Here is an 18143-nt window from a genome sequence, read left to right on the forward strand (position 1 = left end):
TTCCTCCCCGCCCGTTCTCAGACCCGGCCGAGCATCCCGGCGGCTCGGGGGGGCTTGGAGGGCGTTCCGCCACCGGCCCCCGCTGCCGACCGGGGCTCCGCGGGCGGGGTGCAGCCCTGCCCGCTGGGGCGGAGGGGGGAGCGCGGCCGCCCCCCCTCCCGCTGCCGCCGCGGGGGAAGAGCTGCGCCAGCGCGGCTGGGCGGTCGCGGCGCCGGCCCTCCCCGCCTTCGCATTCAACTGGTGGGACCCCCCCGCCCGGCACCACCTTCCTCCGCCCGCGGCGGCGGCGGCGCGGCGCGCAGGAGGCGGCGGGACGAAGCCGGCGGCGGGGCGGCGGAGCCCGGGGAGCGGCGGGCGGCCCGGCCCGGCCCGGCCCGGCGGGGCGGGCGCCGCTGGCGGAGGATGCGGGCGGCGGCCCGGCGGCGCGGGCGGCTGCAGGCGGGCGGCGGGCAGCGGCGCGGCGCCTGACCGCGGGGCTCCGCTCCGCTCCCGAGGATGCTGGGGGGGCGATGCCCGGCGACAGGGAGGACGAGATTTGCCAGAAAGCGCTGCAGCTGCTGGCCGAGCTGTGCTCCGTCGGGGCGGTGGAGAACGAGAACTGCCGGGATTTCATCTACTACCTGCGGGACAGAGCCCGGCCCCGCCTCAGCGACTCAGGTACGGCCGCCGCCGTTACAGGGGCGCGGGCGCCGGCGGCCTCCCCCGTCCCCTGGCTGCCGGAGGAGGGTGAACATCCCCAAGCATCCCTCGGAGGCCGCGGGGCGAGGCCTGCCGGCACGGCGGGGGCTGCCCCGGGGTGGGAGCAGCCGGGGAGGGAAGAAGCGGAGGTGGGGGGGGAAAGCTCCCAGGAGCCCGGGGCCGGGGGGGGGGATTTGTCCCGGTCTGGCCGGGGGGAGGACGCTGGTCCGGGCTGGGCTGGCCGGTGCTGCGGGGTCTCGGTTAGAGGCGTCCAGCGCCCGGCTGCTGGCGGAGCTGCAGCCCCTGGCCGGGCACCTCTCCCCGCCGGAGCCGGCCGCCAACCGCCCGAGCGCCGGCAGCGCGGGCGGCGGGCAAGGATGGCGGGCAACTTTCTGCCCCGGCTGGCCAGCTGGCCCCGTGCTCGCCTCGGCTCAAGGCCGGCCCTGGAGCGGGTCGGAGCATCCCTGCCCAGCGCTGCCTCCTCCGGAGCTTGCTGCAGTGTCACAAGGCGAGGGGACTCTTCTGGTGCTCCTGTGGTCCTCCCCATCACTCCGGGTTTCACTGTAAAGACGGGGGGCGGGGGGGGAATGTTGTAGCTCAGTTTAAAAGCAACACAATGTAACCAAACTTTCCCGTTCTGTACTTCACAAGTTAAAAAAAGACATTTCTTGCATTTCTGTAGCAGATGTGGGGGCTGTAGGTCTGACCAGATATACACCGAGTGGTCTTGTGTCTATGTGTCTGGATTATGGTTGCCTTTTCATACCTTGGCATAACCCTCTGATTTAAAAAACTTTAACTTAAGGAAGATTTTTAATAAGGAAGCTGAGCTCCAGCTGCTCAAAAATGTTGAAAGATTGATGATGTTCTGTACGTCTCTGGCCATAAGAGAAAGGCAAATTGCAATTTGAAGTATGAGTTTATTATATTTATTTTTATACCATCAAGTTGAGTATGCTCAGTATAAGGAGAAATTTAGAGAATTAGAGGAGAAGTTGATAAACGTTTGCAGTACTGGAAAGCCTTACTGTTAGATCAGCTGATCATCACTGCACAGTATTAATCTTTATTTCAAAATAAATTAGTTCATTTACGTAGGGCAGTCTAATGACACTCTATTCTTAAATATTTTTCTGCAATTTGGTTAGCCTGAAGTAACACTCGGAGTGCAGCTTACTGACCAATGCTTGGATATGCCAAAAGGCCTGGAGGAAACAAGTAAAACTAAGAAAAAAAACTGGGGGGAGGTGGGGAGGGAAAGATTTGCTGTCACAATAAATGAATAAGAAATTTTCTGTCATTCAGTTCACTTTTATCCAAAGCTATTCGCAGCCATTCTGGATTTTCACTTACTTAAAAATATTGAAATTAAAGTGATTCATGCAATGTTTGATAAGGATTCTTTAAAATTAGGCAAATTTGTTTTGTTCATATAGGCAGATTTAATTGCTTTGTTCACATAAGCAGTAATTTTTGTGACAGACACCTGTGATTTTCTGTAATTTTCATTTACCAAGGGATCAATCACATATTTGTATATCAGGTGATTATTCCAAAAATGTCTACTTAAATCAGTGCTCACTTTGAATACTAAGTTACTTGAAATGCATATGGAGACTTTAACCTCAGCTACTTGGATAACAGCTTTTCAGATTTCTTTCAGAAGCTACTGCTTTTTTCCATCAGCCTCGGGCAAAAAGAGTACCTGGCATCTGTTTGGGAGCATTTTTAAAACGTGGCGCACTCAGTAAAAATTTATCACCTCTACCTAATGCTACAAAAAAAAAAATTTGTATTTATTTCTACCTGTTTTGCTTAAACCATTATTATACAACAGCCTTCTGGTATTGTTGCAAACCTGCTCAATTACAGAGAGCAGCGGTCCCTAACCTCCGCCAGCCAATGTGCAACAACAGTGAGCAATTATGCTGCAGGCACCAGCTTCCTATTGGCCTCAATATTAACATTTTTATTTTTTGCAGCTGCAGCCAGTCTCAGAGGGTCTAGCAGGCAACACGTTATCCATAAGCCCTAACTTGGAAACCACTTCTGTAGGGTAGCAATGTCAGGAATTTATTAATTTACCTTTTTTTATATTTCTTTGATTAAAATACATATATTGTCCCAGTAAACTGGCTGCCCATGAGGTTTGTTTAGCTAATCCTTGGATGTGATGGTATGGGCTGTAAGAAGACAATGTACATGACCTCCAAAAGGAAGTAATACGATTCACAATCAAAGGGGAGTATGTTGACCAAATCCAGCTTGATCTACATAGTAAGTTGCATTGACTTAACAATGGCGAAATGGCGTTAAAAAGCCCTGAGAGCTGGTCCATTCGCTTTCCAGCCGCTAGTGGTCTAAACACAGGGCTGTGAAGAAAAGCTGTGCTGAAAGGCCACGCCTTCTCGGAAGAATTAGGCAAAAGATGAAGGTATAATAGTCATAACATTCCCCCCGCCCCGTGTGAAGGTGATGCGTGTCAGCCAAACTGAGCAACTTCCTCTTAGGCCAGCCAAAAGAGCTATCTAAAAATGGGTACAACTCTGTGAGAGTTGAGAAAAGCGCAGCTGCTTAGCTTTTGTACAGGAATTAAAGCTTTTCCCCGTGCTTATAGAAGTTTTTCTCCAATAAAGTGACTACTTGCCTAAACCCAACTACATGGTGGATACAGATGCGCTGAGCAGCCAGATCCCTGGAGATCCACTTGTTTCTCGCCTGGCATCTGATGCAGTTGGCTGTGTGGCTCCCCAGCGTCTGAGCGTTTGGTGTGTGACTCAGACCAGGAGGGCAGGAGTGAGGGGGACAGGAGGGGACTGGATGCTTGTGGTATGCACAGCAGCTTTATTTTTCGTGTAATTTGCCCTATTATGGGAAGTACAGCACAGTGCTTAGAGCATAAGTTGAGGGCTAATGAGTTCCAGGTTTAACGCGCTGGTCCGCTGGATTTAAAGGGTGACATGGGTGAGTCACATTTTAAAGGTTTTCAGAAAACGAAAAATGCAAATTAGGCATTTAGTGAAAAATCTTCAATTAGTTCAATAGGAGTTATATGTCAGAGCACCCTTGAAAAACCCAATAGGCATCCTGAAGCATCTAGATACCTTAATAAGCTGGATCTTTTTCCATTCCACTATTCCCTATTTGTAAAATGTTGATAATATTCCTATATCATAGAAGGAGTTTTGGCATAGAAGGGTTTTATGAGGGTAAATTGCTATTAAAAGTCTGAGAATGCCAAGTATGTAATACATTCATAAGGGAGAATCATATGGACCTCTTAGAGATATTCAAGCGAAGACCATGTTAATCATAAGGGTGTTTGAAAACAATCACTCAAGATCCTGTAATATCACCCCGTGACACCAGATAATGCAAATATTGTAGATGAGGAATGGAAGTTGCTTCACTAGAAGAATTATACCAATGCGTAAAAAAAAGGAAAAAAACCCACCAAAAACCCAACCATGAAGGGAGAAAATCTTAATGGAGAGACACGCCATTAAAACAGGAATTAAGACCAATAAAATCTGCATTTTCTTGTGGGCTATTCTTCTAATAGATTTACCTTCCTACCTTTTAACTGAAACCCTTGGTGTGGCAGGAATCAAGCCTGGCAGAAAGGGTGTCTATGTTTTTCTACTTGTGACTTTGAACTTTTTAAAAGATGGAAACTTGGGGGGGGGGGGGCGAGGCGGGAAATCAAGAGGAAGAGTCATGCTTTTGATTTAGGATAGTTTAGTTTTGCAGAGAAGAGAGGAAGAATGACTTCTGGTGGCTGGAGCTAGTGCTCTGTTCTCAGCCCGTGTGGTGGGTGAGTGTGAATGACACCTCCATTGTAGCTGAATTGAGCGCATCAGAGTTGCATTTCAGACATTTCAGAAATCAACCTTAAAGCTTTTGCCAGTAGTTGTTGTAGTTCTTGGGTGTAGGAGATTCTGGGTCTTTTGGGGATTTTTTTTGCTGTGGTGAATCTTTGTTTTTTAAAAAAGAGCTTCCCAGAGATGTCAGCGGTAGCTGCCATTGTTCTTTGTAGAACCTGATGGATTTCTGCATTGCCTTTTGTTGTAGTGTTTTGCCAGCTTTGCAGCAACTTGTGCTGCCTGCATACCTTCCAGTGACTGCTACGTATAGCAACAGAGTGCTTAATGCATAGTTATATGTTTGCTCGCATTTGTTGAATATCAGTAAAGTTATATAAAGGAAAAGTATAAAAGAGTTGGGTGCCGAGACTGCCTTACACAAAACTTCATCTCCTTAGTGCATTCTACAGATTGAATTTTTCTTCCTTTAGTTAAAAAGTGTGCAAGCCTTTAAAGCTTAGAATAAAAAATTTTAAAAGGTCAGAGGAAGTTGTTATGAACCCAAGGACTGGATAAAAAGGATGCTTACAAAGATAAGGGGCATAAAAAAGTCTAGGCCATTAATCACAATGAATTTTCATTAATGTCATAGTGGAAAAATTAATAGAAAGAAAAAGTAAAGTTTCCTATCCTTTTCTGTTGTGTTGGACTGCGCATCTTGAAGTTAAGCCAGTAAGGTCTTACAACAGTCTTAATTATGTGCTTTAAAATTGACTAATAGATGCTAAACCAGAATATATGCTGAACACTGTGGGTATAGTGATGGCCATTAGACATAAAGTATGCTACAGGTCATAAGCAAGAGATCAATACTGGACAGTGACAGGAAGTCAGATTTTAGTATTTGATGGAAGTAAAGACAGTTAACAATCGAGAAACTGAAAAAAGTGGCCATGGAAATGTGATGGATGTTAAAGGAACAATATATGAGAAGGTGCACATGGTCTAGCAGTAGAATTTAAGAACCTTATAAATCAGTACTTCATCTTTTAATGTATACTTTAAACTTCAGGAATGAGAAGAGCACAAAGAAACAAAAAGGCCTAATTGGCATAAATGTGGCCTCCCAGCTGACCAGCGGAATGTGAGAGCCACGGTTTTCTGTGGAGAGTATCATTCCGATAGACTGGTCACACCCTGGGAGGCTAATACTTGCAATTGAACAGTACCCCAGCGAGCTTCCCTTTAATTCAGAACTGAGTTTAAAAACAAAACCTGCCTTCAGAAAGGAGTTTAATTTCTTAAGAGGGCATTTAAAAATTTTTGTAACTCGACTTACTGATTTATCCCCCCTGAACTTCCAGGAACATAACAAGCTGCAGAGTCTCATCAAGATGCTAAATACATCTAGATTTATCTAGATAAATGCAAAAAGAATTGATGGAATTGTAAAGACATGAAGAAGATTAGAGTGGGTAAAATAACTTTCAGTATGTTGTTTTATTTTTAATTTACTCATCATGAGCCATCGCTTTCCGTATTTTTAATTTTGTTTTCCTTCTGCAAAATGAGAGTGAAATGCTGCCACTCAAGATTGATAGTATTCTATATGTCGTGTTAGTACAAAGCTCTTCACAAGGCAGAGGACAAGCATGGATCCTATTCACTGACATGATACCGAATGAATGAAGAAGTGCGAGGCCCAAGTTCCTTTGGGTTTCAAGAACAAAAGTACTGTTCCAAGAATTTTAAAAAAAAAATACAGTGCTGTTATATATTTTATACTAAAACTATGTATTCTTTTTCTCTTTTGAAAAGTCAGAAACAAGTTTGTGGAAGGTAAAAGGAATTATTTCCCGTTGCCTGTATTCTAATATGCTCTGTTAGTTTAATTCCCTGTAAACAAATAGGCTCTCAGAGATTTTCCTTCATACTGAAGGAGTTTTCTATTGCCTTTTCCTGGGAAATCTGTTTTAAAAAGGTAAACTTTGAAACAAAGTGCAGAAAAGAGCAAGTTATGTTGAAAGAAAAGGGAGTACCAGTACCTGTGTGCTTAATAACGGCTTGAAGCTGCAATTAAATTAATGTAAATGAAAGTAAAGTAAATTAAAGGAAAGATTTTGCTTTAATATAACTGCATATATCTTCTTCCTAGAATAGGTTTTTGCTCTTTTTACAGGTAATCTAAAGATGTATAGATGTTTAAGTTATAATTTACACTTCCGAACCAGAGCGAAGGAAGACTACAAACATCATTCTTAGAATAAAACTGATCTTGAGGTTTGATCAGGTTGGAGACCAGGGAGGTCATATTAAACACCGTGGAAACATGAAAGGACATATCCCCGCACTGCCGAAATCACTCTACATTTTTCAGTGGTGCAAAGGAGCTTCAGCGTTGTAGCACCTTCCTCTGAACTGAGAAGACAAACGTGAGGAGGTTTTCTGTAGCCCTCTGACCAAGACTCGTGCCACTGCTGTCCTGTGGCTGCTCTTGGATCTTGTGGGAAGGAGACCAAGTTTAACTGTATGAGAAAAAGACGGGAGGAAGGTGGCTTGTAGCCTTTCTTGGCCTCTGCATCTATATTCAGTATAGGTGTGCAAAGCAAGAGCTTTCTGGGGCTTCCATTTCCATTTTGGTTTTACTTCTCAGTTATGTGGGAATTGTACCAAATGTCTGTTGTTTACAGTATGTACTTATGCACTGAAACTGTAACATAGCATTGTGTTATGCTTGTGTTAAATAGGGTGATGCCAACTACACCCCTTCGTATTTAACGAGGTCTATTTACTCATATACTATATTCAGCGTATATATAAAAATAATATTTATTTACTGAAGTCATAGCAAGCAGATTTGTGAAGTAATCCTAAAAGTTAGACTAGCATACCAATTGAATCAGAAGTCAGTTATGTCTACAGTCATCCCACAGTTTAGAAAAGTCTCTTCCAAATGTGCGGTGAATGTTAAAGAAAATGGTTATTTTGAATTGTGAGTAACAAAAAGATATATATAATTGAAAATAACCTAAAGAGTACTGACAAAAACATCAACCTTTTAAAAATTAGGGTGGCTAAATAGCATACAGTCTGTCTTACACCTGAATTCTCATCTTAAATGCCAGTTTTGCTGATGAAAAACAGCAGGCTAAATTTAGCCCTCGTACATATGACTGTACTTGCCACAAAAACTTTATCGCTGCATTTGTTGTAACTCTTATTTCAATGGGATTTTCACATTCCTCCTAGATAGGGGGGAAAGGGAAAGAATTTGCTAATTATTTTCCTAAGAAATACCCATAAGCGTTCCACAGGCAACAATTTACATTTGGAGACAAAAAGTTCTGATGACTTAAGTAGAGGTGTTACTGTAAGGGATTTACGGTTCATTAATTCCTCAAAAAACCCGAACCTGTCTACAATAATGCTGTTTTTCAGTGCTGATAGAATTCAGAATTGTTACATTTTTGTGTGATCCATACATTTAGTGACCCAAGTACAAATGATCGGCCGCACGTCCCCCCAGACAGCTTTCTGGAAATTTCCTTTCCAAACTAATTAGTGAGAGTTTAATTACACTGACAGTTCAGAGTCCTAGAAATGTAAGTCCAAAACGATTGCTGTCATTACAGCAGATCCAGTTAAATTCAGTCTTGAGGCTGTGCCATACGACAGCATCTTTGATGTGTGTAGTAAGTAGAGGTTGAATGTAAACTGCAAGTTACGTATTTATGTTTAAAATCACATTTTTAGGTTTTAGTTCTTCCCCCACTGAAAGTAACGATCATTGTTGATTTAGTGCAAAGCTGCACTTAAGAACATTGTATTGTGCATCTTTTGCTATATTTTCTCATTAATTTAAGCTCTCCTGTGGCTTTATTTAGACCAAAGAGATAAAGAGAGATTATTTTTGGTCTAAAGCTTTATTCCCTTTTCATATTGGTTACAAAATTTTAGTTCAAGGGACAAGAATTTAGAATAATTAATTACAGATGGAAGGATTTTTCATAGAAATGCTGTCAGTTGCCACTTATAACATCTTTAATTCCTAAAGTTCATCGTCTTACAAGATAAATATTTTTTGCATGTTCCGTAGTACTGTTAAGTAGTGAGTACTTGATCCATTTATTTGGAAAGTACAAAAAAAATTCTGTCACATAAAAGAAAATGTTGTGTATAACAGCTGGTGGTTTGCACATTTGTTACATTAGCTATTGTAATCACACTGAATCTTGTGTGGTTTAAGTTGCTCAATATGTTCAGCTGCATTTTTTTTGGATTGTAGACATTCATTAGCCAAGTAAAATCAGTTTGTCTTCTTTTGGCAGACAAATACGCTACAGGATTTTATCTTGTGTACTTCCTAGGGTTAGTTGGAATTCAGAAATAGAGTGGATGCAGTCGAAACTGGCATACGCGTCTCTATGTCTTCAGCCAATTTACAGTTGATGTGTGTCTACCAAAGATAAACATTGGAAGAGTCCAAGAATATATAATCTGTCAGAAAAAGCTTTTAGATTATTGATGTAAATCCACCATATGAACAAAAATATTCAGGCACTAATGATTTCGGAGTTGAAACTATCAAAGTGCATCTAAACTAAGAAGAATTAGGAATTGAAGTAGGATCATTCCTTCCAGTGTACTTTCTCACTTTTTTCCCCCCGGTTCAGTTTTTACACAAAAAAAAGCCTTCCTGACTTCCCTTGCACATGTTTCCTTAGTTTGCTATGTTTCCCTCAGGAAGTTTTTTCAAAATTTCTTAATTCTATTTTACTGTCTGTGAAACTCACCAAATACTTCCTTTCCCCATGCGATGGACCTTCTTTGTGTGTATACGATTACTATCCAAACACTAAATATTTATCTTTTTTTAATCTCTTCTCGTAAACCAGTCTCCATCATTCCTACCCAGGTTAATTTGTGCCTGGCTTCTCCATTTCTTTGCTAGATTGTGTGTGTATATACCTGTGTTTCAGATATTTTTTCATCTGAGTGTTCCCACTCCATTTCTCAAGCAGCATCTCATTTTATTTACTGACCATATTTCTGGTACTTTTAATTCGTCTGTGTTTTAATTCCCAGACATCAACAGTATGGTTTATTTTCTCCTCACATTTAGTGTAATTTCAGAATGTAGTTGTATTGCTGTTTAATCAGTCGATATATGATGTTTGACCCTCTTACACACAGATTCTCTCATTGGGCATCTGGCCACAGCTATAGGAAGTTCTGTTTAGAGTTGTCTTTTAAAACTTTCTACATACTTTGTAATTGCAAGAGGTTCATGCCTATAAACTTAATGGTTTCTCTAATACATATTAAGATATTACAGAAGGTGTTTCTCACATCTATCAAATTATATAAATACAACATGGAATTCAGTAAGAATTATCCTACTATAATATATAGAAAGGAACATACAATGCTAATTAGAAAATTATCAATGAGACCAAGTGTCTTATGATCTTCTGTTTCCATTTGTGGCAGATGTTTTACCCATTTAAAAGAGAAGTTTCTTTATTATTTTTTTTTTCCACCTAGAGAAGTTTAATGGATAAAACTAATGCCTAGTTATTCTATCTTTTTTTGGGAAGCCTACCATAAATAGGGTGATCTCAATGTTCATTACGCTAAAGTCTCTCTGTACAGCATAAAGGAAGGGAGTGTTTCCTGCGTGGCTACAGGGAAATAAAGCAGGTATTGAGCTGGTTGCCGCTGAGTGCTATTCTATTCCCCATAGTAGGGCTGATGTAGGATACGTAGCAGTGGCATTATGGCAATTCTTACCTGCTGAAAAGAGCTTTTAGGTCCATTAGCAACCAAATACAATAGAATACAGATCTGGTATCGCTTAAAAAAATACGGAAAGCTCTCAACAGAGAATTCTCTTATCAGTACTATTTTTTGAAGTTTTACCAATCTGCTTGGGGTAATATAAGACACAAATCGAAACTAATAGCTCCAATTTTGTTTAATTCTATGATTATCCTCTCTTCTGAAGTAGATCAAGCCATCAGGAAAGGTTCCTATTTCTGCAGATGCCACTAAGGCAACCATGGTAACAGAAGTATAACTTAAACTTTTTCCTCTTTTTTTAATTTATTTGATAAATATTCATCATGATTACTGATTCAAAACAAAAATTTTCTCCACCCAAGTCAACGACTGTGAGATAAATCATCATGTTTCGTGACAAAAATGAGTCTTGGACAGGAACACAGAGACCAGAAATTAGGCTTAGATGGTAAACAGAAAGGCGAGGGGTTGACCTATTTTTTGTGTTTGATTTGTTTGTTCTAAATTTATAGCTGTTCTGCAAAGAAAGAGAGGTGAAACCTCCCGGTGCAGCAGGCATGAGCAGGAAGCCTGTCGCTTGTGCTGCTCAGGAGATGCAGAACAGGCAGCCAAGCCTCTGAAGAGAGAGACATCACTCGTGTTCCTAAGGACCAAAGAGCACCGAGCAGATTTGCTGTCACTTGGAAATTAGATCTGACTGAATTGAAGCCTGGGATTTTGAGGACCTGGCTACAGGGACATAGTAGATAGGAAAAGTTGTGGATATGCCTTGCCTTGATGTAAGAAGTTACAGTTCTATTTTTTATTACAGTAAAATTTGCCTTTTTTTCTGGATTTAAAAGCCTTTTGAGCTTCTTTGGGGACTTCACTGTAGAAAGAGATGAAAGTAGATCTGTCTAAATGCTTTGGGGGTCTTGGGGTTCCATCAGATGCTCATTGCTTTTTTTTTTTTTTTTTGAGGGTTCGTAATTTGGTATGCCTGCCTGAGAAAGCATGATTTGTCACTGACAGTAGGGCTGTGGCTAGGCGGGAAAGAGAAAGCTTGGCCATCATGGCTTCAGCTGGTAAGGAAAACCCATCACCTGGGCTCTTTCCTATGCAGCAGCACCACCGTTCCTGCCAGCTGCTGTTAACTGCAGAGGGTGTAACATTTTTATATCTGCTCTCATTCTCAAGTTAATGTCTTGTCCCTGCCTACCTTATTCATTCTCTACCTGTCTCTTGTTCTCTTGTCGTTACGTTATAAAGAGTGATTTGGCTAGTCAAGATGATTTCTTTCATACCGCGGCTATGAGCCAGTGACGACAAAATAGCTAAAAGCAGCGCCCAAAATAGCAGTGCACAGGTATAGGTTTGCCAGAGCGATTTGATAGTAATTACTGTATCTGTCCTTCTGTGGTGTAGCGTTACAAGTGAGACCCAGCACTGTGAGCAAAAACTGCTCTTTCTTCCTTTACTCTATTTTTCTTCCTTCTTTTATGTTTTTCTTGGGAGCTGGAAACCAGAACAAATAATAGCAACAGAACCAGCAACACCTTCAGCCACCTCAACTTTTTTTCCTTCCCAAATTGAGGGGAAGCAATTTTTCACCTTCATGAACATCTAAAATTCGATCTCGGGATTCGCTTCTCATTCTGAAGGCTCTGTGCACCAAGAGAAGAAAGAACAGAAAATTTGTTAAAATGGAAGTCTTGGGATTTGACATTTTCAGTGGTTTGGCTGGTTTACCTCCTTTTTTCTGTACCTCTCTTATGAGGAAGATTTCCAGTGGTAATTGTTGCCATGGCACTAAGTAGGACGAGGTGTCTACTCCAATCTTAAAACTATGTTTATGGTCGTTTTGTGAAAAATTATCTCTTCTGACAAGTCAGGCTTGTTTACGCAGAATTAATACAGCACCATTTCTCTTATTCCACAGTGAAGAGAGGCTCTTAAGGTCATTCCCCATGTGTCAAGGCAAATGTGAGCTTCAGCAGTGCTGGAAAAACCTTAGAATTAGCTCTGGCCTTCCACTCCCTCGTTAGCTGTTCAAATGAACAACCGCTTCACGCCCTGCCGAGCAGCTGATTGGCCTTGGAGGGAAGAAGCATCTGAAGCAGTATTAATGTTTCATTCAAAATCATGAGAGCCAGGGAGGAGGGGAGGGGAATTAGGGAATTCAAAACCCCAAATCAGTACTGCTTTTTATTTCACCAGGCCCTTTTCTCTTGAGCAGCATCCCTAATTGTCTCCCACACTGTATTTCTTTTCAGGACAGTCTTGCTGACTTTGTGAGACATTTTTGCCAAGGGTAAACTTAACAGTGTACAGAAATGAGTTCAGCCCTCTCTCGTCCCTTTGCTTTTCTCTCCCATTCTCCATTTCTTCTCACCCCCCCTGTTAACAGTATTTGGTATGATGTATGCTGTATAAGAGATGGAGGGGCAAAGAAGCTCTGCAGTCCCTCCATCCTCTGCTATTTTCCCTTTGCAAATCATCACTGCTGCACCAAGACCTAAGATGTTTACCATGTAAAAATCCCTTTTTATTTTCTCACTAAGCAAAGCAGATCAGAAAGCTGTAAAATTAGTGCCTTAAAAGGAGCAAACTTGATATAAAAACCCAATCAGTAAAGGAGTGTAGTAGAACGCATGACAGCCAGAACAGCAGCTGCATCTGGGAAATACACAAGTCCATGGAATCCAACAGTATAAAGTGTCCAAAGTTCTAAAAGAGTAGCAATTCTTGCTTTTTTGTAGCAGTTTAAAACATGGTTGGCAGCCATTCCAGAGTATTCATTGCTATCATAACATCATTGATGTTAAAAGAAACATCACCTCAAAGTGGTGGTGTGGTTTAACCCCATCCGGCAGCCAAGCACCACGCAGCCGCTCGCTCACTCCCCTCATGGCAGGATGGGGAAGAAAATCAGAAGGGTAAAAATGAGAAAACTCATGGGTTGAGATAAAGACAGTTCAACAGGTAAAGCAAAAGCTGCGCATGTAAGCAAAGCAAAACAAGGAGTTCATTCACTACTTCCCACGGGCAGGCAGGTGTTTAGCCATCTCCAGGAAAGCAGGGCTCCATCAAGCATAACCGTTACTTGGGAGGACAAACGCTGTAACTCCGAATGTCCCCCTTTCTTTCTTGCCCAGCTTCATGTACTGAGCATGAAGTCATACGGCATGGAGTATCCCTGTGGTCAGTTGGGGTCAGCTGTCCCGGCTGTATCCCCTCCCAACTTGTTGTGCCCTCCCAGCCTGCTCTCTGGCAGGGCTGTGTGAGGAGCAGGAAAGGCCTTCACTGCTTAGCAACAACTAAAAACACCAGTGCGCTACCAGCACTATCCCCATCCCAAATCCAAAACACAGCACTGCACCAGCTGCTAGCAAAATAGTCAATTCTATCCCAGATGAAACCATGACAAGTGGGTATTCACATAAGAGCTTGGACTCATTGTAAATAGTATAGCACATGCCAGGGTCATTAAGTCTGGAAATGTTGCTAATAAATAGTATATTTTTCTTAGGACAGGAGTAGAAAAAATGTTAGATACATAAGTGTTGCATAACTAACCCTTGATTAACAAGGAACGACCCCTTTTACAATGGTTCAAGCACTACTGTCCCCAGTAAATGACAGCAAATAAGTCCTACGTCCTTGAATATTTCCAAGATAAATATTAATGTTAAGTTTTAAAACCCAAATGTTGCTTTTCTTTTACCTATTAGATAGCCTTTGGAAAAAAAGAAGGGAACAAAAGCAAGCTTTTACAGAGTATTTCCTGACTCAGCAATTGAACGAAAGGAATGATGCTGACATGCTTGGTTCAAGATGAAGGGAGGACTTAGGCCCAGCTAAGGAGGACTATGTACATACCAAACGGCATAGATGTATGGCTGTAAATCCTGCCAATCAAATATACTCTACAATATCTTAATACAAACTTGTTTGATTCAGGGATGTTGTTTAGAGACAGTAGCGTGGCTTGGTTGACTGGAAGAGATTACTAGTTGGGGACTGAAAACTCAGGCTCTTTTCTTAACTGTGGGACACGCGGGGTGTCATCTTGGGGAAATCTCTCAGTGCTGCTATTCCCCTGCCCTTTCGGTTGACTTTTCAGTACTGATATGTGCAGTTAAACTTCCAGCTAATCCCTTGTCTGTAATCAGCAGAGAAAGCAGGGCATGTCTCAAGTGTGATGTCAGAAAAGCACTGCGCAGAAAACTGCCTAAAAAGCAGCCACAAGAAAACATTAGGCCCAGGGACTTAGATGGAAAGTAGTCCTCCTGAATATGGCGCGCTCTGTTTTCATAGTGAACAGGCATCAAGAGCCTGTGCTTTGTTGGGGCCTCTCAGCGCTTTACTCTCATAAATAATAAACAGAATATATTTTCCTCCTGTGTAGGTTAGCAAATAGAAATGTGCCTCTGTTATCAGCAAGGAAGCCATAATTGAGAGGCAGAGATTTCATGGAATTCACATTCAAATGGGAATAAATAAAAGCATAAGGAGGATTTCAAAACCTCTATTTCTGCGCTGGGCTTAATCTGAATGTTTAGCTGTGGAATTTATTCACGATATCTGTTTGCAAGCTTGGATTTATGTTTTCAGACCTAAATCCCACCCCACACTCTCGCCTGCATCTGACTGTGCAACAGTACTAACAGGGTAACTTTTAGTGATCTTTCGCATTTTGCTGGTTACTGGCTCTTTACACATAAGAGTTTCAAACATTCACTTTCATGGCCTGGGTTGGATTGCAAATGCACATCTCAGCATGACACCATTTCAAACCGAAACTGCAAGGGCTACTATAAAGGTAATCCTGTTCCCATTATTGCAGCAGAAACGCACAATACAAAGTATGTTTCTCGGAGGGAGGGGCGTTGTTAACATGTTCCCATTCTCCAGTTTGCCCCATACACACACACGCATACACAAGTTTGGGATTAAAGAGTATATTTTTACAGACTCAATTTACTTGTTATTAAAGATATATATTTGTCTATTAATTTGTCATATGCATCAACACACATGTTTTGCTCATGTGTAAGAAACTTATAAACAAACCACGCACCCTGTGCGTGCAAGTCCTCCAGAGAAATTGTTTCCCGGTGCCGTAACTCTACTCAGCAGCCTGCTAACAGCCCCACTTTCACAAGTCTGGAAGTTTGGAACATGCAGCTTTTTGGAGTGCACGGTCCTTTTCCCTTCTTTTTCCTTTTTGTCAGTTTTTTCTTAAGTGAACATAACCTTACCCTTGCAAGTGAAATGTTTTCTGTTTTCTTAATGTTTGTATTTCAGTCATTCAAAAACTATTCTCTTTTCTTACATTCATCTGGTTTTCTCTAATTTTGGGGCAAAACTTAATCCTGCTCTAAGTCAGATTTCAAAAGCTGCTAAACCAGAGCCACTAAATCTGACCTCATGACATCTGTAGTACTACTTTCACTCAAAATAATCTTGGAGAATAAAACTTTCAAAGAAACGTACGTGAGTGGAACGACTCATACCCCACTGAAACTGAGTGGGAATTTGATATATAAGCCCTTCATGTATTTCTGAAAATCCGAGCCTTATAATTTACAGTTGCATAAAATAAGAAATGACTGTTTCTATTCAAAATCCTTATCCCAGTGTTACAATGATCCATTTTGAATGGTCTCATCTCATTTATTCCATTTTGTGTTACTTGAAAAATAAATGTATGCTATAAAAAGAAATTAAGAAATTCTTCCTTAAAAATACAAGAATGTGATCAATTTTCCCCTCAGTGCTATGCACTGTCAGCAAAAGTTAGAAATTCACGGTGTGAAAAGTAATCTTCGCTAACATAGTGAGGCAAATACAGGTTGTTAAATGTCAACCCAAGGGTGGGAATAGTGTTAATTTAACGGAAATAGGATCACGGAGATTTCTTGAGAGAAGGATACACACAAGCACCTGATTCTAAAGGCAAGATTTAAAATAATGTCAACGTAATATGGTTTTGTGTCTATTTTTACATAATATAGTCAAACTATTGGAAGTGTGATTTATTTAGTTTTAAATATCATTTTCTTTGTTTATTTTTGGGGACCACGTGAGACCAGGATAAGTAGTGGAAACTGGTGGAAACTGCCTTATCTACCTAGGCATGTTGGATGACAAATAAAAAAGTCCCGAGTGTTCAAAAAAATTATCCTAAAATCATTCAGCTGAAGAAGCTGAAAAATTAGCAAATCCAGTCAGCACATTCCAGTTAGCAAGGAAAGTGGGTTGTAGCTGTCTCTGGGGAGCTGAGAAGAAACCCACATTACTATTTTTAGAGACCAGAAGATGGCAAAACGGTGGCTAGAAATTTACCCTCAGTTTACTCTATTAGGTATGTTTGGTTTTCCCTTAGAAGTAGGACAATTCTCGGAGTTCTTCAAAACCCAAGGAATTCCCCAGATCTGAGAGCAATCCAGCTGAGCAATTCTTGGGGGAGGAGAGAAGACATGAAAGCTGTGGCTCAGTGTTTCCACACTGTTTTCTTAAGTATCCCGCTGCTGTGGTGTTATGGTTTCTGGGAACAAGGGGCTGCTGCCAACATTTTCTTCTTTAGAGTCTCATTGTAATTCTGAGAGGGAGTTGTTCTCCCCTTGGAGGATGCCTGAGGAAGAGCAGCCTCAAGTCTGCAAGAAGAATGTTGCAAAGTTGATGGTCCCTTCTCTACATCCCATTTCTTTATGTACACCCACCTGCAGACACGAGCGTGTAACATGGAAGGTACAGCAGTGATTATAATTGAAGTAGTCTTAAAAAAAACTGTGCCGTATACCACGATTATAATTTCTCTCTCTGGTAAGGTTGTTTATCCTCTTTTTCTTATTTATTGCTTGAGTGAACCTAATTCATTTGAAGTTATGTTTTGGTAGAAGTAAGATACTGTGCAACTGGTGGTATTTCACTGCAGAAGAACCCCTGAAGGGATTTGTAATCCCCTGGTACTAACATCATCTAATAGTGAGCCAAATTGAATAATAAGCTCAGTGCTATGAACATTCAGCCTCATTCTGTTCTAGTTAGCATTGCCTAGTAATTAATTATTATTCCGTATTTATGCTATCAATGACATCCAGAGGCTGGCCTAAACACGCTCGAGCCGCTGGCAGCAGCAGCAATATATATCCATGTGGATATTTTGTTCTCTCTCTATAAATGTGTGCTGTAGACTGTCTCTTAGAAGATTTGTCAGTAAGTCTTCCCTGTAGCTAAACACGACAAGACAGTACAAGCTGGACATCAGTCAAAGACGCACAGTGACACGTAGCTTACTAATTACTATTAATGTTTACAGGATTTGGAATGCCCTAATTGATTTTGGCACTGAAAATGCAGTCTGTTAAATTGCTTGTCACCTTTGTTTCATCCTAGGTCTCATTGAGAATCTCATATGGAATTAACTGTAATTGCTATACTGTATTTATTCTAAAGTGCACAATACATTGCTATTTTGTTGTTGGGATCTCAAAATTGGGGAGTTAAGTGCTTACAGAAATACAATTCAAAATAAGGGGATCTTTGTGGTGAGGGTGATCTTTTTTCCAGAGTCGAAAAATACGAAGATTTTAACATAGTTCATGTTCCAAACCCATAGTCCTCCTGTACTTAAAATCTCACTAACTTCAGGGTGACTAATTTACGTTACCAATTCACGTGGCCCAATGAGAGGAGTCTGATTCGCTGCACACCGTTCTGGTTAAAGGACTGAACGTCCCCGCGGTGCTGCTTGTGAAGCAGCGGTGAGGCGTGTGCCAACGGCCAGTTGAAGGCACGCATCAGGCAAGCCTCCTGACCGCAGGAGGACCCCACGTCCACATTGCCCAACTGGAGTCTGGCTTCAGCCTTGGTTCCAGC

The 18143-nt window shown here is 41.7% G+C and overlaps 1 protein-coding gene across 4 annotated transcripts in view; it reads left to right on the forward strand.

The window, feature by feature from the left end:
• Nucleotides 1–401: 401 nt before the first annotated feature.
• SYT9 (synaptotagmin 9) overlaps nucleotides 402–18143 on the forward strand; it is a 70960-nt gene continuing 53218 nt past the window's right edge. For all 4 annotated transcript variants that reach the window (XR_010070748.1, XM_063332500.1, XM_063332501.1 and 1 more), the window contains exon 1: nucleotides 402–657. Coding sequence is in view for 3 of the 4 variants with exons in the window: in XM_063332500.1 (XP_063188570.1) it covers nucleotides 510–657 (148 nt within the window). In the remaining variant the exon portion in view is untranslated. The remainder of the gene's footprint in view (nucleotides 658–18143) is intronic.

This window comes from Chroicocephalus ridibundus, chromosome 4 (genome assembly GCF_963924245.1).
Source record: "Chroicocephalus ridibundus chromosome 4, bChrRid1.1, whole genome shotgun sequence".
In the NCBI taxonomy this organism is placed as follows: Eukaryota; Metazoa; Chordata; class Aves; order Charadriiformes; family Laridae; genus Chroicocephalus; species Chroicocephalus ridibundus.